This window comes from Mytilus galloprovincialis, chromosome 10 (genome assembly GCF_965363235.1).
Source record: "Mytilus galloprovincialis chromosome 10, xbMytGall1.hap1.1, whole genome shotgun sequence".
NCBI classification, from domain to species: Eukaryota; Metazoa; Mollusca; class Bivalvia; order Mytilida; family Mytilidae; genus Mytilus; species Mytilus galloprovincialis.
In genome coordinates this window covers 45,583,415-45,610,846 of record NC_134847.1, presented here as the reverse complement: position 1 = coordinate 45,610,846, position 27,432 = coordinate 45,583,415, and the positions used below count along the sequence as shown (strand labels likewise).

Genomic DNA, 27,432 nt, shown 5'->3' with positions numbered 1-27,432 from the left:
TACTAACCACCCCTTCATGGTATGGAAACTTGTGGTATAATTTCAGAGAGATTCATCCACTTAAACACAACTTATTGTTTGAAAAGTACAAAAATGCTTATTTTGGGCCACCTTTTTGGCCCCTTATTCCTTAACTATTGGGACCAAAATCAATCCAAACCTTCCTATATTGGTATTTAACCTTCTGGTAAAAATTTAAAGAGATCCATTCACTAAATCTCAAGTTATTGTCCGGAAACTAAATGCGTCTTCGAAGGACGCAGACAACATCATACAACGCAAAAATTTTGTTTGCAGCCGAATAAAAACTTACCATTGACCAATGAACCATTAAGATAAGGTCAAGGTCAAATGAAATCATGGCAGACTGACATGTACCTATTACAATCATACCATACACCCTTAGTCACACATACTGTGGATTTGGGAAAACTTGCATGTCATGTATATTTAATTTTGTGGTTTTGCTTAAGTCTGCATACATGTCTATAGGAAACATGTCATTTGTTGACATTTAATTTCATGGTTCACCTAGATATCCACAAAAATTGGTATCCCAACAGATAATAAAGAATCCACAGTACTTTGATTGTGCGCAGGCCAGACAAAAAAGGATATTTCCTAGGATTTTGTTGCAGGCCAGACAAAAACTGATATTTCCTAGGATTTTGTTGCAGGCCAGACAAAAACTGATATTTCCTAGGATTTTGTTGCAGGCCAGACAAAAACTGATATTTCCTAGGATTTTGTCGCAGGCCACACAAAAACTGATATTTCCTAGGATTTTGTCGCAGGCCAGACAAAAACTGATACTTCCTAGGATTTTGGTTTTTAAAAAAAGTTCAAGAAACATATGGTAGGAATTGACAGGTGAAGTGCTTACTTTGGCTATGTTCAGGGCTATATAAAACACTAATTTAGCAAGATGCTTTTTAATTGTGTAATTGGTTACATAATGGCATTACCATCAAACATCTTTGTAACAAATAGATATCTAGATTTCTAAAATAATTTTCTGTACAAGTGATGAAATGTTTATTTACTTATTGACTTTTAAAGTTCTATAAATAATGCTCTTTTTCCACATCAATTCTTCAAGTTACATTCATATCGAGCATTGTTTAAGTTTAAAACCTATTTACAGACTTGTTAGGTTGTTTAAATTGTCAAAGTACTGTTTTAATAACTAACCAAGACTACTTTCAAAATTGCTATTTTAAAACAACCTGGCATAAGGCTTGTAACATCCCAGAGTAATTTAATACTTTGTTTTCCAAAAGTTATATTTCTTCAATCGGAATAGTTCAGTAACAGATAAAAATTGGTCGATTTGTATTTTAAAGTTTTGAGAAAAATGTGGAAACAACCTCCAATTTAATGAAACAAGAATTTTAAAAGTGAACAAGTAAACTAAATGTTTTCCTTACAAAACATATTCTAATGTTAATTTTAAACAATCAACAAAGAAACAATTTCTTTTCTGATAGTCGATGGAAAACATTTTATTAATGGAAATACCATTCACATCTCTGGTACCTATATAACATAAATTAAAGGGAGGACAAAGAGAAAAGCAAGAAGCATTGATGTCTATAAATGCATAACTTGAATATATAATATCTACCTCAATTTTATAATTCATCATACCATTCCTGACTGACTTATTACCAGTATGTCTTACATCGCAAACATCTTTATAATATCAAGAACCATTAAAGCAACTTATATAACATTAGAAGCAGCATGGTTACAAAAAAAACAGAAATACAATTTCATACACATAACTTCAAATAATTTTAAGTTGAACTGATTTCTACTTAGGCAGGGTTGTTTTGAACAGGGTGAAATTTAAAGGTCTTATTCTAACAGTACTTTCTAGTAAGAAGATTGTTCTAGCCCTCAAACCTAATCAACATCCAGATTGTCCCACAGTATGAAGCAACTTTCAAGAAAACGGGAGGTCAACTAACAAATGGACAGGTACAACCCTTAGCTGCATTCAAAGGGAGGTAATTTTTGATTTGCACTAAAGAAAAGGAACTTTTGAAATGTTCACTGTAAGAAAGCTACACTTAACATACTAATTGAAAGGTACGTTTTTTGGTGGCTCTAAAAGAAGGCCATATTTTAAATAAATTCAAAAGAAAGTTATGTTTTTAGTTGCTCTTAAAGAAGGGCATGTTTTAGACAAACTCTAAAGAAAGGTATCTTTTTTTACGCATGAAGTTAAGATGTGAATAGTATGACAAAACATATATGATGACTATTTACACAAATGTTGTCCTTACCCATTAATATTAATAATATCTGTACATGTCATTCAGATATCTTAATCATAAAGACTTAGATGTATGAAATCAGATTTCACATATGTTATGGTTGTTTAAATGGAATTAAATTCAATCTAATCCTCGTCTTTCTCATGACAGAAATTTTGCATGTATAAAAGCAGTTAATGTAAATTTGATGTTGGTCAATCTTTGACCTTCCAAGAAGGCTCTACCAAGATTGCATTTTTATATTATGATCATTATTATGGTAAGAAACTTGCAACAATTTGAATAAAATATATCCTATTTGTACATTTATTAATTATTTAATTAGTTTGTATCCAACCAAATGAGACCCTCATGGGAAGTCAAGGTCCTTCAACTAACCCATCATAGTGGTATTTTTTATATTTTTGAATAAAAGGTCAAAACTTTGTAAATTTGTCATCCACTTTATACAGGTGTTTAAAACTTTGCATTTTGCATTCTTACAAATTTGCACACACAAAAAATGAGAAAAAGAACCCCAAACTTTTTAAAAAGTACATGAACTTCAAATATTTACACACATGAATTTATTATTATAAATACTAACATTTCCTTAAGAACAATTAACTTTCTAAAACAAGTAACATGAACAAGTATAAAATATACGTTAAAATGTGAACTACAAGTTTACTGTAACAAAAAAACCTAAACAACTGATAAATGAATTCTGTTTAATGTTAAAATATATTGATGATAAAAATTTGGGAGACATCATAAAACTCAAAATATATATTTTTGCACAATACAAATTATGTACAGACAACAAGATTTTATTTCTCCAAACATTGGAAGTTTTCTTAAATATTAACACAAATTTATCTGGATTGCAAAACTTTTTCTTTCAACAGACAAAATTCTTGTACAATTTACAACCGAAGGAAAATGTGCCAACTACTTGAGATGTATTCATATATTCGAATTCATTCAAAGAACAAAACAATTTAGTAACATATACACTGCAACCTGCTTTTTACATCCCTATTCAAGATATTTGATTTTGTTTTTTTCTTGTCTTGTCTGCTAGGAGCTAAACTTTTCTAATTTTGCGGAGTCAAATTTTAACTTATCTGCTGTCAATATGAGAACAGATAAAACATCAAGCTGTTGTATTTCCCAGTCTCATTTTATATTTAATAAAAACAAATTGACAATATGATATTATTATGTTGGTGATGACAAATGATAGCTATACACTTGATATTTTAGTCATTTTTTAAAACTTTCTGAGTAACTAAAATGTAAAAGACCATCAAGGATGCTCTTAATGATTTGTGTTCTTGAAATATGATGGGAAATATTGTTCAGCTGCCAACATGACCTAGATAGAAAATTTTTGAAGAAAAAAAAAACTTTGTTTACGATTATTTCAACCACAACCTATTATTTCAATTAACTGTGGATGTATTTATAGAACGACTACTAGTGGAATTTAAGTATGAACTATACAAGTGATAGTATAAAACTTTATTTAATGAATGTGCGTAAAGCATGTATGATTTATTAGTGTTTGATCACCAATTGTATATTTTCCATACTAAAATTATAAAAGAACTTATTCTGCTTATTACACTGATTGTGGTAAACCTAATATATTGCTTCTTAAATCTAATGGGACTTATTCTTATTTAAATAATTTGCCTACATTTAATAGTTGTAATCCAATTTTGCACCAAATTGATGAAATATATTAAGATATATGTGAAAGAATATGTATCTTACAGTGTTTTGAGATCATCTACTTTGTATGAATTTGATCTTATATTTATATTTATTTTTACAAATGTTCAATGGAAAAAATTGTACATCGATGAAATTTGAAAATAAAACCTATGAAATTTCTTCATGTATCAGATCCTGTCATTATAATAATAGTGGATCTATATAAAATACACTCGTATGTACATGAATTACACCGAAAAAAAGCCCTCCCGTGGTATGCTCCTGAAAAAATACAACTGCAACTGGTTAAAAGATAAACAACATAACCTGAATTACATTTTAGATGCCATCTATGAATAAAACCAATATCTTGTCAGTATTACAGTTACATGCATTCACAGCCCTGAACCATGTTCAAAAATAAACACTTATTATTTATACTATTCCATTCCATGTAACTGTCACTGTTAAAATGACTTAATGTTTATTTACAACTTTGATATCAACAATGGCTGGTGTCGGGTGATTCTAATGACCTGAAAAGACACAAATAGTTTTTGATAAAAATATAACCATTTTATCTTAATTTTATCAGCAATTGTACAATACTGTGGTCTGTGGATTCATTAATTTATCGTAGATTTCATGGATTTTGCTGAAACCACAAAATTAAATATCCATGAACATGCAAGTTTTCCTCAATCCACGAAATTGATACCCACTAACAGTTCGCGAAAAGTGGTGGTCCTCAGGATTTTACCACCAAAATTTTGCATAGGACAGACACAATTTTAGTATTTTTCAATAGAATTAATAGTGAGGACCAGTAGATTTTCTTCAAGCACCACCAGGGAAAATAAGATTTCGCGAACTCTGCACTAAAATAAGTGAATCAACAGTATCGTATACAAAACTAAATTACATTAGAAGATAAATGACCTAAAACATTCCATCTTAAAAACATCAATTCATGTACATTTAATCTATAAACAAAGAAATAATAGATTACCAGGGTTGAGTTCAATATCGTAGCAGCTATGTAGCTGATATCAATATCTATGTAGCAGCTAGTCTATAGCTACACGTTCAATAGTCAAAATCTACGTAGCACTACATAGCAGCTACAATATTGAACTCTGCCCTGTTAGCATGTCTAGAAGAATCCTCAATGCTTTTTTTTAAGGATTACTGTGAATTCAGAAATTAATGTTTGTATCTACAATGATAAACCTGATATTGTTGCATTTTTAACATCAATAAAAACATAACAATAACATTTTCTGAATTTACAGTATTAAAGAACTCTTGAAGTTTCATGTTTGTAAGGTTACGTGTTACCTATAAATAACAGTGCCTGTAAGAAGAAAGACAACTCTATTTGCCTGACATCACTGCTTATGCGCAACAAATAGGCTTTATATTATTATGCCAAATTATAATATAAATTATGTTGCTTGAGTGTTTTTCTCTTTAACAAGAAAACCAATTAATCATTTTTTTTCATAAATTATCCCACAAAATTTTGTGAAAATATTTTCTGTGTCATTGTCTGCATTTAACAATCTTTATAGAATTTCATAAATATCAATGAATCATTGTATTAAACACAAAGGAAAAACTGAATTATCCAAGAAAAACTATCTTACTTATTTGAATGACAGTGTTGATTTGATAGAGACATGATCTGATGGGAAAGTAGCATTTGGTATGCCACCTGTTTCTGTAATGGCTGCTTCTGATGCTACCTCCAGCACACCGACATTATCCAAGCTGCTAGCACTATAAAATATATAGTCCACAGCAGCCCGCATCACTCGATTATAACTTGTTACTGTTGGTTCAGTTCCCTACAAAAGATTCACAAGGATTAATTACTTTTGTTTATTTCTTTATCAATTACTAATTATTAAACTAAGATTAAGAAAATCCAATTCTGAAATCTTTTGATTTGATTTCAATTAATAGGATGTTAACCACTACAATCCAATGATTGAGATATTTTCATCAAATGGATTCTTATTATGTTAAATTAATTTAAAATAAATGGGGAATGTGTCCATTTATAAAGGGGCATAACTTCTGTTACAAGCTTTTGTCTATATAAAAAAAAAACAGCATTGGTTACAAAGTGTACTCGATCATTTTAAGCAGAGTATTATATAGTTTCTATTCGTACTAACCTGTGTTGATAAATAAGAACTTTTAATATTAGATGATGGATGTTGGAATGCTCTGTACAGCTGATTGAATAAAGCTTTCTTCTACAAAAAATTAAAATATTATCAATAACATTTAAAAGTCACTTTATAATTTTTATTTTTATTCTGGGAACTACTTTATCTGTACTGAAACATTAGATTTGTTTTCTGTTTACACTTGTTTTTAGTTTTCTGCTGCTAAACTTTTTTCCACAAAAATGTCTGATAAAAGTTTAGCAACCATTGGTTCATTCAAAAGGATACCACAGTTAATGAAAAGGCTGACGGATTGGAAATGGTAGAGATCATCCTCTAACTGATCATAGAATATATATAATTTACTAATTTTCAAGAACTATATATATATATATTCAATAAAAGATTTAAGATATTGTAAAGATCAATAGTGAACATTATCCCATGTTTAATATATATTGCAGTTGCAAGCTCATTCAATATAAAAATCTCCTCTACCAGCAATATTGATGCAATAACTGTATTATACTAAAAATATCAAAATGTGTTGATCTATAACCCAGTAAATATCAAAATATAACCAACCGGATCAAATTTAACATTATCAAAATTTTCTTAATCACATGACCATTGTCAATAATACTTAATCACATGACCATTGTCAATAATACTTAATCACATGACCATTGTCAATAATACTTAATCACATGACCATTGTCAATAATACTTTATCACAAGTTGCAGATGAACTAACAAAATGAAATGATCAAGAACTGACATTTTGATATACATGATATATATACTTACACTTCCATCAGGCATGTCAACATTTTCTATACTTTGAAGCTGGTCAATCATGTCATCAGACAGGAAGCCTTCCAAAACAAGCTGATATCCAGGACTAGTGGCCTCAGAATTAAAGTCACCACATAAAATATGAGGATTACTATCACTTTCAGCTAAGTTTAATAAAGCTTTTATGGCACATGATATCTAAAAAATAAAACATTGTAAAAGTTATCTTACTGTTGTTCTTATTCACATTTTTACGGGTTGCATCATACACAAAATTATTATAATTGACTTAAGTTAAATCTGTTTATTTCATTTTTCTATAGAAGAAAATTTAAACGAAGTGCCTCAAAACAAATTTAAACTGAGATCTTTTGCTTCCTTTTGATACCTCCCCTATAAATGAATTTAATAACCAATAAATGTGAAAACTTATCACACTGTATAGCATGCTCACAAATTTAAAGGAAGCTATGATTCATAGTTCTTAAAAACTAGAGGCTCTAAAGAGCCTGTGTCGCTCACCTTGGTCTATGTGCATATTAAACAAAGGACACAAATGGATTCATGACAAAATTGTATTTTGGTGATGGTGATGTGTTTGAAGTTCTTACTTTACTGAACGATTTTGCTTCTTACAATTATATCTATAATGAACTTTGCCCATTAGTAACAGAGAACTATATTTGGTAAAAATTTACATAAATTTACCAAATTAATGAAAATTGTTAAGAATTGACTATAAAGGGCAATAACTCCTTAAGGGGTCAATTGACCATTTAGGTCATGTTGACTTATTTGTAGATCTTACTTTACTGAACATTATTGCTGTTTACAGTTTATCGCTATCTATAATAGTATTCAAGATAACCAAAAACGGCAAAATTTCTTTAAAAATTACCAATTGGAGGGCAGCAACCCAACAACCAGTTGTCCAATTCATCAGAAAAATTCAGGGCAGATAGATATTGACTTGATTAACAATTAAACTTCTTGTCAGATTTGCTCTAGATGCTTTGGTTTCATAGTTATAAGCCAAAAACTGCATTTTACCCCTATGTTCTATTTTTAGCCGTGGCGGCCATCTTGGTTGAATGGCCAGGTCATCGGACACATTTTTCAAACTAGATACCCCAAAGATGATTGTGGCCTAGTAGTTTCAGTGGAGATTTTGTAAAAGATTACTTAGATTTATGAAAAATGGTTAAAGATTGACTATAAAGGGCAATAACTCCTAAAGGGGTCAACTGACCATTTTGGTCATGTTGACTTATTTGTAGATCTTCCTTTGCTGAACATTATTGCTGTTTACAATTCATCTCTATCTATAATAATATTCAAGATAATAACCAAAAACAGCAAAATTTCCTCAAAATTACCAATTCAGGGGCAGCAACCCAACAACCGATTGACCGATTCATCTGAAAATTTCAGGGCAGATAGATCTTGACCTGATAAACATTTTTATCCCATGTCAGAAATCCTCAAAATGCTTTGGTTTTTGAGTTATAAGCCAAAAACTGCATTTTACCCCTATGTTCTATTTTTAGCGGTGGCGGCCATCTTGGTTGGTTGACCAGGTCACGCCACACATTTTTTAAACAAGATACCCCAAAGATGATTGTGGCCAAGTTTGGATTAATTTGGCCCAGTAGTTTCAGAGGAGAAGATTTTTGTAAAAGATTACTTTAATTTACGAAAAATGGTTAAAAATTGACTATAAAGGGCAATAACTCCTAAACGGGTCAACTGACCATTTTGGTCATGTTGACTTATTTGTAGATCTTACTTTGCTGAACATTATTGCTGTTTACAGTTTATCTCTATCTATAATAATATTCAAGATAATCACCAAAAACAGCAAAATTTCCTCAAAATTACCAATTCAGGGGCAGCAACCCAACAACCGATTGACCGATTCATCTGTAAATTTTAGGGCAGATAGATCTTGACCTGATAAACATTTTTATCCCACGTCAGATTTCCTCAAAATGCTTTGGTTTTTGAGTTATAAGCCAAAAACTGCATTTTACCCCTTTGTTCTATTTTTAGCCGTGGCGGCCATCTTGGTTGGTTGACCAGGTCACGCCACACATTTTTTAAACTAGATACCCCAAAGATGATTGTGGCCAAGTTTGGATTAATTTGGCCCAGTAGTTTCAGAGGAGAAGATTTTTGTAAAAGATTACTTTAATTAACGAAAAATGGTTAAAAATTGACTATAAAGGGCAATAACTCCTAAACGGGTCAACTGACCATTTTGGTCATGTTGACTTATTTGTAGATCTTACTTTGCTGAACATTATTGCTGTTTACAGTTTATCTCTATCTATAATAATATTCAAGATAATAACCAAAAACAGCAAAATTTCCTCAAAATTACCAATTCAGGGGCAGCAACCCAACAACCGATTGACCGATTCATCTGAAAATTTCAGGGCAGATAGATCTTGACCTGATAAACATTTTTACCCCATGTCAGATTTGCTCTAAATGCTTTGGTTTTTGAGTTATAAGCCAAAAACTGCATTTTACCCCTATGTTCTATTTTTAGCCGTGGCGGCCATCTTGGTCGGTTGACCGGGTCACGCCACACATTTTTTAAACTAGATACCCCAATGATGATTGTGGCCAAGTTTGGTTTGATTTGGCCCAGTAGTTTCAGAGGAGACAGTGTTCTCCCCAGGCCCTTAAAGGACCACGGGCCCGCGATGTATAATTTTCTACCGCGGTGGTATCGTTCTTGCCGCGATGTATAATTTTTCTCCGTGGTGCTAAAGTTTTCGGTAAAAAAATCGTATCAAAATCGGTAAAGTTTCAGATGACTTCAACTTTCAGTGAGGATTAAAATTTTACATGAAAATTGACCAGTTCTAACCAGTTTAATCCAGTATTGACAAGTAGATTGTTTACACCACGTGATTGATTTACCTGTTGAGGTTAACCTTGATGATTGGATTTAATCGATGTACATGATTCTCTTGTGTTTTAATTAATTAAGGGATCATATTTTTAATAACAGACTTGTAATAGGGGACAAGCAGACATTTGTAAATGAACTCTAATACGCCAGTCTTTAGTCAAAATTAATTGTGGAGTTACTTCCCCTGATTTTGCTTATTACAAATAAATGCTCCTCACACATAATTTGATTTCTCATTGAAAATTAAAATAAAGTACAAATTGAATGCAAAATTATATTAGAATGTTACATTAAGGATAAAAACTTTCGTAGAACATACCAACAAAAATGTTTTGCAAATTATTTTAGAGAATCATACCTTTATTGATACACAGACTTTTATATCATATTGGTAGTAATTTCAAATTGTAAAAAAGAACCGACCGTGCGAGGGCGGAAAGGCCAGTCAAGGTCGTTAAACACCACCACATATTTATTGTAATGGATGTAAAGCTTACTTAATGCCTAATTTAATAGGAATATAAATTTTAAAATTACTTTCATATTTGAAATAAAATATTTTAACTATATATAAATAATTTAAAGTAAAAACTAATATGCATAAGAAAATAAATTAATTTGTTGTTGTTAAAAAGAATAGAAAGTTTTTAATTTACTGAAGATTCTGTATCAAAAATTAATCTTGTTCAAAGTTCATTGTTATGGTCAAATCTAACATGGGGAATGTGTAGTGTAACTACAAGTATTGGGACAAAATGGCTTGATCAAAATATAAGAAGTGACTTTAGTTTAAAGACTAATTGTGCTTTCTTTTCTTTTTCAAAGATATTAAAGTATACAAACTGTTTTATTGATTTACTTTTTCTACCAATAATGTTCTGACCCAAAGTCCATACAACACAGTACCATAGTAAACAAAACAAAGGCAAAAAGGTAATGACAAAAACTAACAAGAAAAAAATAAGCGACGCAACGCGATACACAATATTGTAAAATTCATTTCGTCACGCGTTACCCTGGTGCTATCCAAAAATCCTGGGGAGAACACTGGGAGAAGATTTTTGTAAAAGTTAACGACGACGGACGACGACGGACGACGGACGACGGACGACGGACGACGACGGACGACGGACGCCGGACGCCAAGTGATGAGAAAAGCTCACTTGGCCCTTCGGGCCAGGTGAGCTAAAAAGACAGCGAAGAAGGTTTACAAATCTTGAACCAAAATTTAACCTTTTAGAAGATCCTAAGAAAGTCTAGAAAAAAATGTGATAGAGCTCATAAGTTCATAGTTTAGTTTTTAGTGATATAGCAATTAGCAACATCTTGTGTTTTATCATGAAAAAAACTAAAACTCATAATTCATTTTTTATCATATGTTTTTTGGCTTACCTGAATACATTGAATATCTGGGACTTCCATTTTGCCCCACTGTACATGAATATTTCCAACGGTAACAACATTATTAGTAAAGTTACATTTGAGTTGTGTCAGAACCACTACATCAGGTTTATCCATGTATTTCTGAACTGCAGCTTTAACACCGGAATCCAAACTGGCATCTTCAACCTCCTATAAAATATGTTGTGGTTAAGAGATGACAAAAAAACTTTCTTGTGAAAGGACTACCAATCATACAACTTTATAGCAAGCAGAACTATTTAGCTAATTCAAAATCCTTGTAATTTGCCTCTTTTTCAGGATCTAAAGGACAAGGGTCATCTCAATCTCATTATTTTTACACAAAAATGAAAATAACATTATGTCATGGGATGGATTTCCATTTTTTAGAACATTTTGGTGTACGCTTTTGAAAATATGACCTAAGAATGCATCAGATTCTGAAACGGAATTTAGCACATATATAATGTATAATGAATTGTTTGTTATAAATTCAATCAGAAAGCAAACTAATAAACCTCAACACATCTTGAGGGTTTTTAGATTGCTGTTACTCGTGCTTTACTGAATACAAAGAAAAAATTTCCAAAAAGAAACGGGTAATAATGTCCAAATATGTAAATCAAAAAGTTACCATACATGTTTTTAAATTTGTTCAAAAAACATTTATACAAATTTCAAATTTAATGAGTTAGCTTGTCAACAAGCCATGATGACTTCAGTATAGTTAGTAAATGCTTTTCCTGATTTTCCTTGTTTAACATTAACTTTGAATATCAATACCTTGTTTGCAAGTGTTGCTAAGCTGCTGGTTTCACTTTTCACTAATGCAAATCTACTGTTTTTCCAAAATGTTGCTTCTCCTTCATCAAAATATTCTTGAGTTCTCTTTTTCATAATTCCTGAATAACCAAGGCTAAAAGAAAAGGGGTACCATGAAGAATAAACTGTTAAATTATTTTCATCAAATGAATGTACATTTCACTTATTTGTCTTTTCATCTTCTTTCATTTTTTTGCCATTGACAGTTTCTCGTTGATTTAGTGTTGTGAATGTCTCCTGGTTCCTTTCAACATCTTTTTTAAATGTCATTTTAAGAATTTAGTTTTTCCTTTGACTAAGCAGATGTGATGACATATTTTAAAATGGAGGTTAAGAAATTGAATGGTTTCTGTAAGCTACACAAAAGCTATAAGATTTATAGTATATAAACAATTACAGTTTCCAATTTAAACTATAGTATCATGAGTATGGCTCTGTGACTTTCAAAATGTTTCAATATTTTATGGATGAAAATCTCATCTTTTTTTTTTTTATTAACATACACAATGCATGTTACATCTAACACAAAGGATAACAATGCTAATAGTCGCTGAATTTGAATGCATCAAGCACTTACAAAAATTGACCATGATTTAGATGAAAGTCTTTGATGGGAGCCATGTGTCCCTAGCTAGGGCTAAATATCTAAATTGTATATTGTAAACCAACTTATTTTTAAGCTATTTATTTTCATGAGTAGAAAAATAGCTTGAATATAAATTTTCCTGAATATGTAAAACTGGAATCTTCAATTTCCTTATATAAATTAAATAACTATGTTAAGAAAATTTAACAACGCAAAATTAAACGCCTAAAAAAAAGAGGTAGACCCAAAATAAAGTACATGTACCTACAAAAAATAGTTGGTTTACAGTATACACCCAAATAAAAATATATCTCTTTGAATTTAATAATTGATTAATTGTTGATTGCTTAACGTCCAGTGGCAAATATTTCATGCATATTCAGGACAAGAACAAGTTCACAATAAATACAATAGGTAGGTCTTGTCATAATAGAGGCCATTTGGGATGATGGTCGGGGAAATTTGGATTGCCACTGGAAAATGAGGGTATATTGGATAGGGACAGAAATTTGGCCTTGCAACAGGCCACCTACAGGCCCTCAAAGAGTTGCTGCAAGGGTCATCAAGACATCGGATCTTTAACTTTATGTTTTGATATTATTGAAAGAAGTCCCATAACTCTGGCATGACAAATAAACAAAACAAATTTCCAACAAAACTTTTTCAAATTATGATAGCATTATTTGTATATACGGCACTACTTGAGAGAGAATTAATAAAATCTCACATCTATGTCCAGTGTTAAACAATAAATGCACATAAATATTTCTGAATTACAAATGTATCATTATTAAATGCAATAGCAATGTTTTATTTGTGTGTCATCTGTGCCAGGTATAGCTTCATTTTTTTCAAATATCTTGTTGTTTGTTTTTTTTTGTTAACGTAATTATTTTTATACTGCAACTAGTTGTGCTTATTTCCTTAATAATATAGTAATATTTTTTTTATAGTAGTATATTTTGTGCAATATCAATTTCATCATGGAACACTTTTTCCAGTCAGGGATTCATTAAATGATGAAAATAAGTTTGAAATCTGATTTACAATTTTAAAAGCTATCAATTTATTAATTTAAGTTGCAGTATAAAAACAATACTAGGACAATGTCATAAAAATATGAACTATTTTGTATTCAGCATAAAACTAGAGAAGGGCTCATACATTTTTTTTTTATATTTTTTTGGCATTGACCTAATATTCTATATTTATTTGTTTGTTTTGTGTTCCATTTTAATTTTTATTGTTACTTACCTTAACATTGCAGGTTGAAGCAGCTGTTCAAAGTATTTTGGTTCAACTTCTTGTAAACACACTACATCAGCATCTAGATATTGAAACTCGGACATCATTTTTTGGTGACGCTTCTCCAATGAAAGAAATTCAGAAGGTGTGAATGAATAGTCATTTCTTTCCAAGTGGCACTGGGCTAATATATTGTAACTAACAACAGTAAATTGTTTTGAAGAGTCACTACTTTCAGCCTTAAACGACGGATTTTGAATAAACTTCCTATTAAATAAAGGTCCTAGTTTTCCAATACTGTCTATTTTTGATTGAACACTATCTGATGTCTGTTGTGGTAAGCTATCAAGAACTTCTTTACTGTTACTATCAGGGACATCAGCTTTATTAACCATCACATAATCATCCTCGGTGCTGTGTGTCGTCACATCATCCATATATTGTGTAACTTGTGCACTATTTTCCTTTTCAGAAGGTTGCGAAGTTTCCCCATTTTCTTGAACAACCTGTTCTTCTGTGACGCATGCTTTTTTAGCTTCTACATTTTCTTGTTCAGATTCCTCAACATCATCTATTTTCCTTTTCTTTGATTCTGGTTGTCCATTTAGATTACCATCAGCACAAACTGGCTCCACAGCCTGATTAGATTCAACTTCCATAACTTCTGGTTCATTAGTGACAGAGTTCTGAACTGGTACTGGAGTTTCATCAACTGCAATTGGTTCAGACTGAACTGGTTCTTCGTCTGGAACTACGACTGCTTCTTCTGAGACAGATTGTGAGTCGTCTGATATCTGAACAGCTTCTGATAGGGCTGGTTCAGCAACAAGTGAAGATGCTGTATCTTCATCAGATATTTCCACAGCATCTGAGGCTGCCTCAATATTGATAGTTGGAACTTCCAGTTTTTGTTCTGGTTTTGGTTCCTCAGCTTTCTCTTCTTCCTGAGATTCCTTTGCTGCCTCAGGTTCATCTGGGACCTGTTCTGTAGGTGGTTCTTCAGATGATGTTTCTTGGTCTTCTTTTTCATCCGGCTGTGTTTCTTTTGGTAAATCTTCAGCACTGTCTTCTTCAGGTTCTGTTGTCTCAACTTCTTTTGTTTCTTTTTCTTCTTCTGATTTTTCAGAAGTTTCTTTTTCTTCTTCTGATTTTTCTGAAGTTTCTTTTTCTTCTTCTGATTTTTCGGAAGTTTCCTCCACTTCCTCTTCCATTTGTTCCTCTGTTTTTTCTGGCTCTTGATCTACTTTTTCATCTGCCTGGGGTTCTTCTGTGTCTTTAGAACTTTCTTCCTCTTCCTCAGCTTTGTCTGCAGATTCTTCAGTAGTTTCTTCCTCTTTTTTTGGAGTACCCCTTCTTGACCTTGCTGGTCTAGATGAAGGAGAAGGTGAAGGTTTTTCTACTGCCTTGGCTCGCCTTCCACGAGGACTTTTTACCTCTACTTCAGGTGTCTTCTCAGTTGCAGCTTCCTCGCTTTCTTTACTTTCCATTACATCAGAGGTATCCATCTTCTCAAGTACGACCTGTGGTGAAGGAACATCTTCTTTCTTACCGCCTCTACTACGACTTCTTGATGCTGCAGGCTTAGGTGTTGTTTTTGGAGATTTCTTTGCAGGACTTGGGCTTGGTGTTTTGGCTTTAGCAGGACTTTTAGCTGGAGTCTTAGCTCGTCCTCTTGGTGTTGCTTTCTTGGGAGGCTCAGGCTCTTCTTCCTCCTCCTCCTCTTCTTCTTCCTCTTCATCATCATCAGCCTCTTCTTCAGCGGGCTCTTCCTTTTTACCCCTACCCCTTGCACTCCTGCCACGTCCACCTTTAGGTGTGGCTTTTGCTTTACTTGGCGTTCCTGTTGACTTTCCTCTGCCTGACCTTGCTGGTGGATCTTCCTTTGCCTTATCAGTTTTACGCGTAGATGACCTGCCCCTACCTGTACCAGTCTCTTCCTCCTTATCTTTCACAACAGCTCTTGTTACACGACCTTTGGTGGGTGTTGATTCATCTCCTACAATATATTCATTTACATAATTATAAAATTCAGATAACAAATTATCTTAAATGTGCATTCAGAGGTTACTCATTAACGAACAAATGTAAGTATATATTCTTAATTATGTATATTTCACCACATTCGACATTTTACATAAATGAAATACAAAGAACTTGCATCACAACTTTCCAAGAAGAATATTGGGTCAAATTTGAGTTTCTATTTGCCACAATCATTGTTTTCAGACATTGAAATTAATTTTCTTACTTTCAGAAATACTTTTGACTATTAATCAGCTTGCTTTGGAATACAAGAATTCATTACAATGTAACCAAATACAACAAATTGCAGGTCAAGTTGGATTTTAATTGCCTCACCTATGATGTTGTCATGTTGAGCCAAAAAGTGTCCAAATTGTCATGGTTTTGATGAGTTGATTAAATGATTGATTGTTGGTGTTTATTGCCACTTTCAGCACTATTGTCGATTTTATTGTGATCAGGTTTTTTTATTTGGTGAGAATTGAGAATGTCATACCTTGTCCTTTTAAAGCTGCCTTTGCACTTCTTCCTCTACAAATAAAAAAAAATATTGTTTACATTTTAAGATAAAAGTCTCGGTTTCATGAGTTTTTTACATTTAAACCATGACATTTAGGATACCAGTATAAATTTTGTAAACAATCCTGTTCACAGTGAAATAGGTATTTTATGTTTACAAATTCAAGGGTCCGGAAATGGTCATATATATGCCAGTCTTGTCCTAAACTGAAAGTGTTTGTCCTAAATGTGGAATTGGGATTTAGGACATATATTATTTTTGAATTGAAATAATTTCGGTCATTTCTTTGAGATCAAGTTTCTAAATCACCATTTTAAATTGTTTTAGTTTTGTTATCCCTTTCCTGTAATAAAACTGCCACTCCAGTAAAGTGTTATTATCCTCAGGGCCCTCCTAATACCGGCGTTTTGCATTTGCGCCGATTTTTTTTCTTTCATTTGCGCCGATTTTTTCTTTCATTTGCGCTGATTATTTTTTTCATTTGCGCAGATTTTTTTACAGGTAAATTACAGGTGAATAGATATAAGAACATGTGGTATGAGTGCAAATAAGAGAACTCTCCATCCAAGTCATGTTATTTTTAATTTATCATTTTAGACCTCTTCCATTAGCCAGTACAAATGTAATGAATTGTCAATCATAACATTTATTTAACTGTTGTCCCCTGCTCACTACGGGGAGATGGAAGAAGGCCTACAAGATACAGACTTTGTCCTTGACAGTACCTGTAGTTCGTTAACCTCTGTCTTTACACGATTTAGATATGTTGTTATGTTTCAGGACACTAACCTTCCATTATGTATGGCCCTCGATGATTAAAGAATTGACATCTCGGCTCGTTTCAGTGTGTAATATGTCCATCATGTTACAACGAAGTTCCAGAACAATATGAATCAAAATTAACTTACACATAAATGAACAACATTTATAACCAGATTTTATCAATGATATAGAACAGTACATGTACAAGTATTAACTTACCTGTAAATCTAATCAGGAGCAAATATAAAATGTCTCTTTAGAAAATTTCTATTTTCCATTTTCAAATTTACCAACCCGAAAGCAGTTTTTAAGAAAGTACTTCTACGAATCTAACCAATCTTTTTTGATTTGAAATCAATTTTTTATGTTGCATTCTTTGTTTTTCATTAATTCTATACCAATTCAGAATAAGGAAGCTTCTTGGTGATCAGGGGGTTCTATCAAATTTTACAAACATGCATAAAATTTTCAAAATTTAGTTTGGTTGAATTTTTGAAATAACATAATGTCACAATGTTTTATAAAGACGCCTGTTTGTTGTTTAGAACTGGAATTTGAATGTTGGATATCTTTTGCATGAAATTTGGTATTTTTTGACAATTATGAAAGTGAAATATCAATATATGTGTAATGCTCAAAGATAGTGGTTCTAACCTGCCAGTGGGTGCAGGACTTGGGCTTGCCTTCCTAGTGGCTTTTGCTGGACTTGCATCACTGGAAGCTGATGCTCCTCTGGCTTTTTTCACTGGTTCAGGCTCAGCCCTAGCTGGAGTCCTTGAGCTTCTGCGAGCTGGACCTGAACTTTCAGCTGCACCTCTTTTGTTTGCTCTTGGCATCTTGTACTTTTATCTTCTGTGAAGAAAATATAGTAAGATGTAACATGGTATAATCTATATTTTGACTTTTCATGTAAGTATTTGTAACAACATTCTTAAGAATCTCTTTAAAACCAAGGATAAAGTACCCAGAAGGGAGTGAAATCAATTAAATTGAAAAAAAAAAAACAATTTGACAGCTTTAGACAAGGCCAATAATAATAATAAACAAGAATGTGACCAAAGTACACGGATGCCCCAATCACACTATCATGTTCCACTAACCCTTTCACAGATAGCTGCCCAGACAGAAGCTACTCTGAGACGATGGCTTCCCTGGCTACTATTACTTAAGTGGGAGATCTTCATTATAAATGTCAATAAAAAATTGTCTGTTGTTATTTGTGTCTTTATTTCATTCACTCACACCATGGTCAGAGTTTTGTTCATGTTCTGATAATTTTTTCTTCATAAAATATTCAAATTTTTGGCATTATCTAGGTGAAATTCTCAAAATTCTGTTCTTTGAGAACAAATCGTATTTTTTTTTACCCAAAACGGCAAAATTTTGAAAAATTTAATGAGGCTGTACAAATTCCTTACACTAAACGATGTCCATTCCAAGTGTTTTGTACATGAAACAACATTCTATGTCAAAAAAGTATACTAGTTTGGCTTCAATTCTTCCTTATTCTTTAAAAAAAAATGTTCCCTCATTTCAAATTCTCGTAAATTCCGTAAATTTCCTCTGATTTTGACACGGTTTTCAACAAACGGAAGTGTCATGTTTGCACTTTCATCAGGGTATTCAACAAAGAAAGATAACTCATGTTTGCACTGTTATTAGCGGGAAATATAAAAGAGGTATTCCAATCCCGGTAAAACAGGACTCATCGGCGAAAGGGTTAACCGTGAAATTGGGAAAAAAATCTAATTTGGCATTAAAATTGGATCGATCATACCAGAAGCAACAAGTGTACTAAGCTTCATGTTGAATGGACTTCAACTTCATCAAAAACTACCTTGACAAAAAACTTAACCTGAAGCGCGACAGATTGACGCACGGAAGTGCATGAATGGACAAACGAACGCACAGACCAGAAAACATAATGCCCCTCTACTATCGTAGGAGGGGCATAAAAAAGTGTATTTCCTATTGCATGACCAAACAAAAATGACTTGGTAGATCTATATTTTTTTCTTCATGAAATCAACATATGGAATTTTTTTTTAATGTTCTTTAAATGTTTTTGAGTGTGAAACTGTAATGAACATTTGGACATCAAGTTTAGGTTATTTTTTCATTAACCTAGCTACAAAATGTATCTACATTTGTGTATAAGCACACTAGTTATCGCCGGCCATTTGCTTGTTAAGCCACACCAATTTAATTTCTTGTTCTACAGATTTTTCCACTCCAATAAATTGGGATTTGCGATTGGAAAGTTGCCAAATTTTTAAGGCGATCCTTGAGCGATTATTTTTGGTTAACATAAAATCAGAGGTTCTGACAGTTTTGATTAAAACATTAATTTAAATATATATTTCTTTAATTTATCAACTGCTGAAGTGTTAGGTTTTTTTGTTCACCAAGACACGTAACATTGTGTAATGCCAACATTTAATTGCAGCATATATATTTATGACTTCTTGTATTAATGCTTTTTGAGGACATCAGATCTTGAACTTAATAATTCAATAATTATTTCAACTGCCTTAAAAGAATTTCATTGAATTGTCATATATGTCTTTCCTCCCTCACCAGACATGACTTATAATAAGCAACAAGGCTGGCGTCTTGCTAGAAGCAGGAACAGCTCAACCGTCCAGAACACAATTCAGACTTGGGGTAATTGTAATCGTTAATCAGCTGTAATTGATTATTATTTTTCAAGTAATCAGCCAAAAATCTGATTACATGTAATTTAATTTAATCAATTACTTTTCAAAATACCCTGTAATCATGATTACTTTTTGATTACATTCTGATTACAATGAAAACCAGGTGCTCCGCAGGGCGCAGCTTTATACGACCGCAGAGGTCGAACCCTGAACAGTTGGGGCAAGTATGGACAAAACATTCAAGCGTGATACAGCTCTGAATTTGGATTGTGATCAAATTTTTGACATTACATGGGTTTTTTTTACACAAAACAAATGTTAAGATTTTACAAATTTTACAATTAAAGATTTCTTCTTCAAACTTTTTAAATCTAAAATTAAATAGTTGACACAGCATAGGTTTCTGACACAGAATGAATGTGGTCTAATGAACTTAAAAGTTTGTTTTTGCCTTTTAGCAATTCACTATGCTGTTGAATATTAATCCTCTCAAAAAAATGTTTGAAGAAATTTTCTTTTTATTTATGAAATCTGAAATGAGAAAAATTTAACCCCCCCCCCTTTTTTCACATCCCCGTTTCCCTTTTTCCAAAACTGATATCAATTCAAATTTCTAATGGAGTTTGCAACAATAACTACTCTTTTAAATACATCATAAAATATTAAAATGTAAAATAAAGTGCTTGTTATCACTGAATGGTAAAGATTGGTTGGTAGTAAAAGTGAATATACATTGTTTATTGTATAAAACAATAAAAAAAAACTTCATCAGCAACATTTTATATTGGCAAATTTCCAATGAAGTTATTTACATAAAGTTATTGGCAAATAAAAATAGAAAATGACATCATAGTCATGTCTGGCAAATGTCCAACATACATTATCTAAAAACATTTTAGATAAGATAAGGAAAAAAAGCTTCATCAGCAACATTTTATATTGGCAAATTTCCAATGAAGTTATATACATAAAGTTATTGGCAAATAAAAATAGAAAATGACATCATAGTCATGTCTGGCAAATTTCCAACATATATTATCAACTACTATTCTATACAAAGAAAGATAACTCCAATTGAAAATTAATTGCTATTGCACAATATTGTGCAATTAGATATTTCTTGCTATTGTGCAATACTGTGCAATTGAAAATTTCTTGCTATTGCACAATACTTGATATGGAATCCTGATTTGGACCAACTTGAAAACTGGGCACATAATCAAAAATCAAAGTACATATTTAGATAAAGCATATCAAATAAGCCCAAGAATTTAATTTTTGTTAAAATCAAACTTAGTTTAATTTTGGACCCTTTGGACCTTAATGTAGACCAATTTGAAAACTGGACCAAAAATTAAGAATCTACATACACAGTTAGATTTGGCATATCAAAGAACCCATTTATTCAATTTTTGATGAAATCAAACAAAGTTTAATTTTGGACCCCCATTTGGACCAACTTGAAAACTAGGCCAATAATTAAAAATCTAAGTACATTTTTAAATTCAGCATATCAAAGAACCCCAAGGATTCAATTTTTGTTAAGATCAAACTAAGTTTAATTTTGGACCCTTTGGACCTTAATGTAGACCAATTTGAAAACGGGACCAAAAATTAAGAATCTACATACATAGTTAGATTCGGCATATCAAAGAACCCCAATTATTCAATTTTTGATGAAATCACACAAAGTTCAATTTTGGACCCTTTGGGCCCCTTATTCCTAAACTGTAAGGACCAAAACTCCCAAAATCAAACCCAACCTTCCTTTTATGGTCATAAACCTTGTGTTTAAATTTCATAGATTTCTATTTACTTATACTAAAGTTATGGTGCAAAAACCAAAAATAATGCTTATTTGGGCCCCTTTTTGGCCCCTAGTTCATAAACTGTTGTGACCTCAACTCCAAAAATCAATCCCAACCTTCCTTTTGTGGTCATAAAACTTGTGTCAAAATTTCATAGATTTCTATTCACTTAAACTAAAGTTATAGTGCGAAAACCAAGAAAATGCTTATTTGGGCCCTTTTTGGCCCCTAATTCCTAAAATGTTGGGACCAAAACTCCCAAAATCAATCCCAACCTTCCTTTTGAGGTCATAAACCTTGTGTAAAAATTTCATTGATTTCTATTCACTTTTACTAAAGTTAGAGTGCGAAAACTAAAAGTATTCGGACGACGACGCAGACGACGACGCCAACGTGATAGCAATATACGACCAAAAAATTAAAATTTTTGCGGTCGTATAAAAATCTATAATTGTGTTTTTGGTTATTAAATGAACCTCTTTGTTATTCATATATGATAAATTTTAAACATACTTAAATGGTTTGGTTACTTCAAGCATGTCTACTTCAGTCAAAAATAAATTTACAGTATTGAAAAGTCATCATTAGCCTAAGCAGAGACATATAGTACAATTATATACCTTTTTGGTCAAAGCTATTGTACATACAAAATGTACATGTACATTCATCGTTTTATAATGATCTTCATATTGATATTTGATAATAACTGTTAAATATTCAAGTAATACTTTTCTTTAACCCTGAATTATAATCTTTTGTTAATTTTTGTGATTTTTGTCAACTTTGAATTGACAGGTAGGAGACTAGTTAATGTTTGTTTTTATTGCAATTACCAATTGAGTATAGCTGTAGGGAAATATATATGATAAAAGATAAATCAGACATGAAAATTTATCTAATTACATGTAGCACAAACTGAATTAAAAGTTGGACAAATATGTTGTTTAATTTTTTGTTTGTATTTGGACTGGACATGTAAAATGCGATGATTTTTAGTACTTACATATTGTTTACAATTCGATTAAGCATTTCTATTACAATTTAACATAGTTTTAACTGGTAACTTTATTTCATCCATATTTAAACTTCCATAAACTGCAACTTGGAATACATATAAATTATGAAAGGTCAGAAGACAAACAAAAAAACTCTTGATTATGAAATATCGTAATTAAATTTAATTCAAAATAATTCAGAGATCATTGGTGATAAAGTGTAATGTATATATATGTAGTGAAATTTGGTGTTTTTTTAAATAAATGAAGTTTAATTTGAAGTTATCATTTTATAATTGAACCAAATAAAATACTTTCTAAAAAATGCTATAGTTATATTGAACGTTTATTCATTCAAATCATTCAAAATGTTTTGTTTTTAAATTCATTGTAATCAGATGTAATCATGATTACTTTGCCAATGTAATCATTAATTTAATCAGATACTTTCAGAAATGATGTAATCATTAATTTAATTTAATCGTACAAATGACAAAGTAATTGTAATTTATTCAATTACATTGAAAGTAATCGGATCCATCTCTGGAACACATAGGTTCACCCCAAAAAAACAGCGCGATTATTAGAAAAATTCACTTTTCCAGATAGGGGAAGTTAGGATATTTTTTTAAATTTCCCTTTAGAAAAAAAATATATAAAAGAGGGACGAAAGATAGTGATCATACCAAAGGGACAGTCAAACTCATAAATCCAAAACAAACTGAAACGCCATGGCTAAAAATGAACAAGACAAACAAACAACAGCACACATGACACAACATAGAAAACTAAAAAATAAACAACACGAACCCCACCAAAAAACCAAGGGTGATCTCAGATGCTCCCGAAGGGTAAGCAGATCCTGCTCCACATGTGGCACCTGTCGTGTTGCTTATGTGATAACAAATCTGGTAAATAGTCTTATTCGGTAGGTCACATTCATGAAAGGGAAGGGGATTGTAGTTACGACGTTAGGCACATATCCGATATCATTTGTGAAACGGTTATTCCATAACGGTCAACCAACTATAAATATCTGTTGAAGAAGGAAATAAATTGGTGAGGCATTATCATTCACTGTTGCAATAACACTAATTCGACCCAGATTACTCTTGAGGTGGGGAAGTGTGACAGAATTGCTTCCCTTCATTAGAAAATACTTAGTCAGCTGTAATCGGTTGAGCTAAGGAAGTATTTGTTTAGCTCAGTCAGTATACATGCGAACAGACCCAGATTCCCTTGAAACACAGAGGTCCCAATACACCTTATCACTAATCTCGGCTGACCTGGCCACTTGAATTTTTGATGAATAAAACAATCTCTTTTCCATTGTGGCGTCAGATATTTTGTTTTATGAAGTTAACATTTTACGGGAACCTGTGTGATATCTAGTAAGGGGGACAAACAGCGATAAGGTGAATTTGAGTCCTGGGAGTGGGAGACAAGCAATTTTGTATGGAAATTCATGTTCTCTGGTTACAAAAGAAATAACCTGCATATGTCTAGTAGCGTTACAGTGCCACATTGTAAGCATTACACTAGTACAGCTTACAAGATAAACTTTTAAGAGTCCAGAAGCTCATTTCTTAAAAAATTTTGTTGGATTCTTTTTCCTATAGGAGAAAAAAATTAAAAGCCTGGGCCGCATGCTTACATGTAAATGAACATACAGTGTATGGGGTTTTCCCAGGCTAAAACAAAAGTGTGTGTTCACACATGTGACTTTTGAGTAGCTCTTCGCTCATTAGATTTCTATTTCTTTTATGGAATCATTTTTCATGCCTTTCAATTCTTTCGTGTGTTAGGAAATGATACCATTGTAGAGATTTGTAATGCCGGTAATCAACGCAACTAGAAATATGATTATGAAAATACATTTCGTAAAAACGAGGACGCCGATAAAGCAGACAAGACGACATCTGTTCACAGTGTGTTTTGACACTTGTCTAGATTTTAATGGTGTGGTTTTGTGGAGCAAATATGACTTATTGTTTTAAATTTCATTTTTTATAGAAATTGTTGCTTTTGTTTATATATCTCCACCAAAACATCACCTACATTTGTGAAACAAGGATGCCGCCATAACAGGAAATGAATAATGTTTCGACGACGATTGGTCAAGAATTTATTCAGCTCCAATGAGTAAAGTTATTTCCCTTTTCAACAAACAATGTTAAAGACATGGACTTTGAAAAGATTGGAAATCATAATTATTTATACAAAAAATCGGTATTCCTTTCAACTATGTATAAAAAAAATTGATGTTTATTTAATCGATGAAATTCGTGATAAAAAGAATAAAGAAATGTACTTTATTTTTTTTCACGAGACCTTTGTTTAGATGACCTAATTATCGACCAATCAAATAAGCACAGTAAACAAATATAACCGCACCAAACGTAGTGCAAAAAGGCATCACATTAAGATCTAGAACTGCCACAAAATGCTCAAAATGGCTTTTTCCGAAATATATAATTTGCCACAATATGTATTTTCCACAAATGAGGGGAGATAGGTACTTTATCGGGACTCCGGGATCGCGTGTTTTTAAGCTCGGGATTTCGAGATCCGGGAATTCTTTTTTTCGAATTTCGGGATCTCGTGTGATCTTTTAAGCCCGAGATTTCGGGATCAGCACTCCTCTTACCCCTTTAAAAATAACCGCTATTTCATAAAAAAAATTAGTTTGACTGAAAAACTCAGTATCATGAAAGATTATGAAATAGAAGCGTGAATTACGACATACTTATACAAGATCATACAACGTCATAGTGACATCACAAGTAACCTTATCGCACTAAATCATAAAATAACATACTCGACGCCCACTTCATAGATCACCAATCTGATTGATGAACCCATTGATAGATAACGTCACAGTACCCAAATCATCAAGTTCCGAATGACCACTATATTCAACAAAATGTATAGCTGCGGCCAGACATCTTGGAAGATTTCTTTGAGACTTAACCATTTGTATTTTTTAAGATCTTTATGAAATGACACGCGTTTTGAACAACATATTAAGTAAATATGTTTTAGGGGGGCGGGGTAATTTAACGTAAGGGTACCCTAATTGCACCTATTTTGAAAGTTTTTTCGCCTACGTTTCTTTTTTCATAGTCCCGGGTGAGACATGAGACAAAAGTTTCCATTATGTATTTATTTTGTAGGTGTATCCTTATTTCCCGGCCTTTATTTACACATGATCACACGATATATTTACACCCATTTAATTTTGAATCTATCATTGTCTATATTGAATTATCATAGAAAAATTGGTTTGAACAGATCTCCAACCGATTCATGATTCTGTTATGATCAATGGACCCCCTGTTTTGACTAATATGTCTGTTTTGTTCACGCATTGTAAATTTAACGTCGGGAATCTGATGCGACTGTCATGCAAGTGGGAGGTTTAGCGCTATAAAATCAGTTTCAATCCACCATTTTCAACATAAAAAATGCCTGTACCATGTCAGAAATGTGACAGTTGTTATCCATTTGTTTGATGTGTGTAAGTTTTTGATTAAATTGATAGGGACTTTCCGTTTCGAATTTTCCTCGAAGTTCAGTATTTTTGTGATTTTACTTTCTACCCAAATTGCATCCATGCATGCATAATAGTAAATTCACATCATTTCAAAATTGAAAAAAAAGATGTTTTGTTTTATTTCTTAAAACATTTAGAACAATTTGACATTAGTCCATGTCCATGCTTACAGTTCATTTTTCAAGAAATGAGCACCTGAGATTACCCTAAGTTTTGATGGGGTTCGTGTTGCTTAGTCTTTAGTTTTCTATGTTGTGTCTTCTGTACTATTATTTGTCTGTTTGTCTTTTTATTTTAAGCCATGGCGTTGTCAGTTTATTTTATTTTCTATCTATGAGTTTCATTACTCTCTCTCTGGTATCGTTCGTCCCTCTTTTGTAACATACTTGTATTTTATTTGCTCATTTTTAAAAGATGATTTTTATATGAACGTCGCGGTATATGGCGACGTTTCTGTAGACTATACTTTTTCCGTGGAAGCTTCTTCTGTTGATATGTGTATATTTTATTAATTACCTATGTTGAAAAACGTGTATAATGTCAAATATATGTTTTGTCTCAAAGAAAGCTTATAAAATTTTCAAATTTATTTTTGTTTTTTGTTGAAAGGTGCAATTTGGGTATTGTGACGTTAGATTTCACAATAACTCTAAATCCCTATTTGGGTTGCTGATACAATAATAATTCATGATTTAGAAAGAGGTTTCGTTTAGCATTTATCTGTGATACAATGTAGCATTGTTTGCAAGAAAGGTGTTGGAAATCAAACGGAAAAGGATACAGTAATTAATGTAATGCAGCATCATTGTATCTTTCATCGTATATTTATGATATTTTATATTTTTTATTCATCAATACAAAGTCATACACGTTTCGATACATGTAATTACAGTATAAATATTTTGATATAATGGTGCCGTGACCAGGATAAATATGACTTCAAATCTGAATTTAATTATATTTTTTCGGGACACAAGGAACTTGAAAAATGAAAGACGTAACGAGCAACGAGTAACGAGGAATGAATAGCAGATAAAAAGGAAGAGGACAGCAAGTTGTAAACATACTAATTAAACACTAAATGAGAAATACGTTTTTCTGAAGGATTTAGATAAGAACATTCTACAAATTCAACAGGGGGAGGATATAGAACACGAAATACTCAACTCATATGAGTAGAAATTAAATTAAGAAA

General features: G+C 32.1%; 1 protein-coding gene across 2 annotated transcripts; it reads right to left on the bottom strand.

The window, feature by feature from the left end:
• Positions 1-916: 916 nt before the first annotated feature.
• On the bottom strand, positions 917-24,829 carry LOC143047639 (uncharacterized). Of its 2 annotated transcripts, none has more exons than XM_076220813.1 (10): positions 24,743-24,829; positions 17,879-18,076; positions 16,439-16,473; positions 13,930-15,916; positions 12,051-12,183; positions 11,259-11,438; positions 6,959-7,144; positions 6,158-6,238; positions 5,624-5,824; positions 917-4,513 (listed from the first exon to the last, which is right to left on the bottom strand). In XM_076220813.1, the coding sequence occupies exons 2-9, from the start codon at positions 18,058-18,060 to the stop codon at positions 5,624-5,626; spliced, it is 2,985 nt and encodes a 994-aa protein (XP_076076928.1). In that variant the 5' UTR covers positions 18,061-18,076; positions 24,743-24,829; the 3' UTR covers positions 917-4,513. The 2 variants fall into 2 exon arrangements, with proteins under 2 accessions (XP_076076928.1, XP_076076929.1); XM_076220814.1 differs by lacking the exon at positions 24,743-24,829 and adding an exon at positions 23,676-23,686.
• Positions 24,830-27,432: the final 2,603 nt, after the last annotated feature.

Coding starts and splice junctions, on each gene's coding strand:
- LOC143047639 (XM_076220813.1), bottom strand. CDS start 18,060: ATGCCAAGAGCAAACAAAAGAGGTGCAGCTGAAAGTTCAGGTCCAGCT. Junction 12,184..13,929: donor CTTCAACCTGCAATGTTAAG/GTAAGTAACAAT, acceptor CTTTTCTTTTAG/CCTTGGTTATTCAGGAATTA. Junction 11,439..12,050: donor TAGCAACACTTGCAAACAAG/GTATTGATATTC, acceptor CATATTTTATAG/GAGGTTGAAGATGCCAGTTT.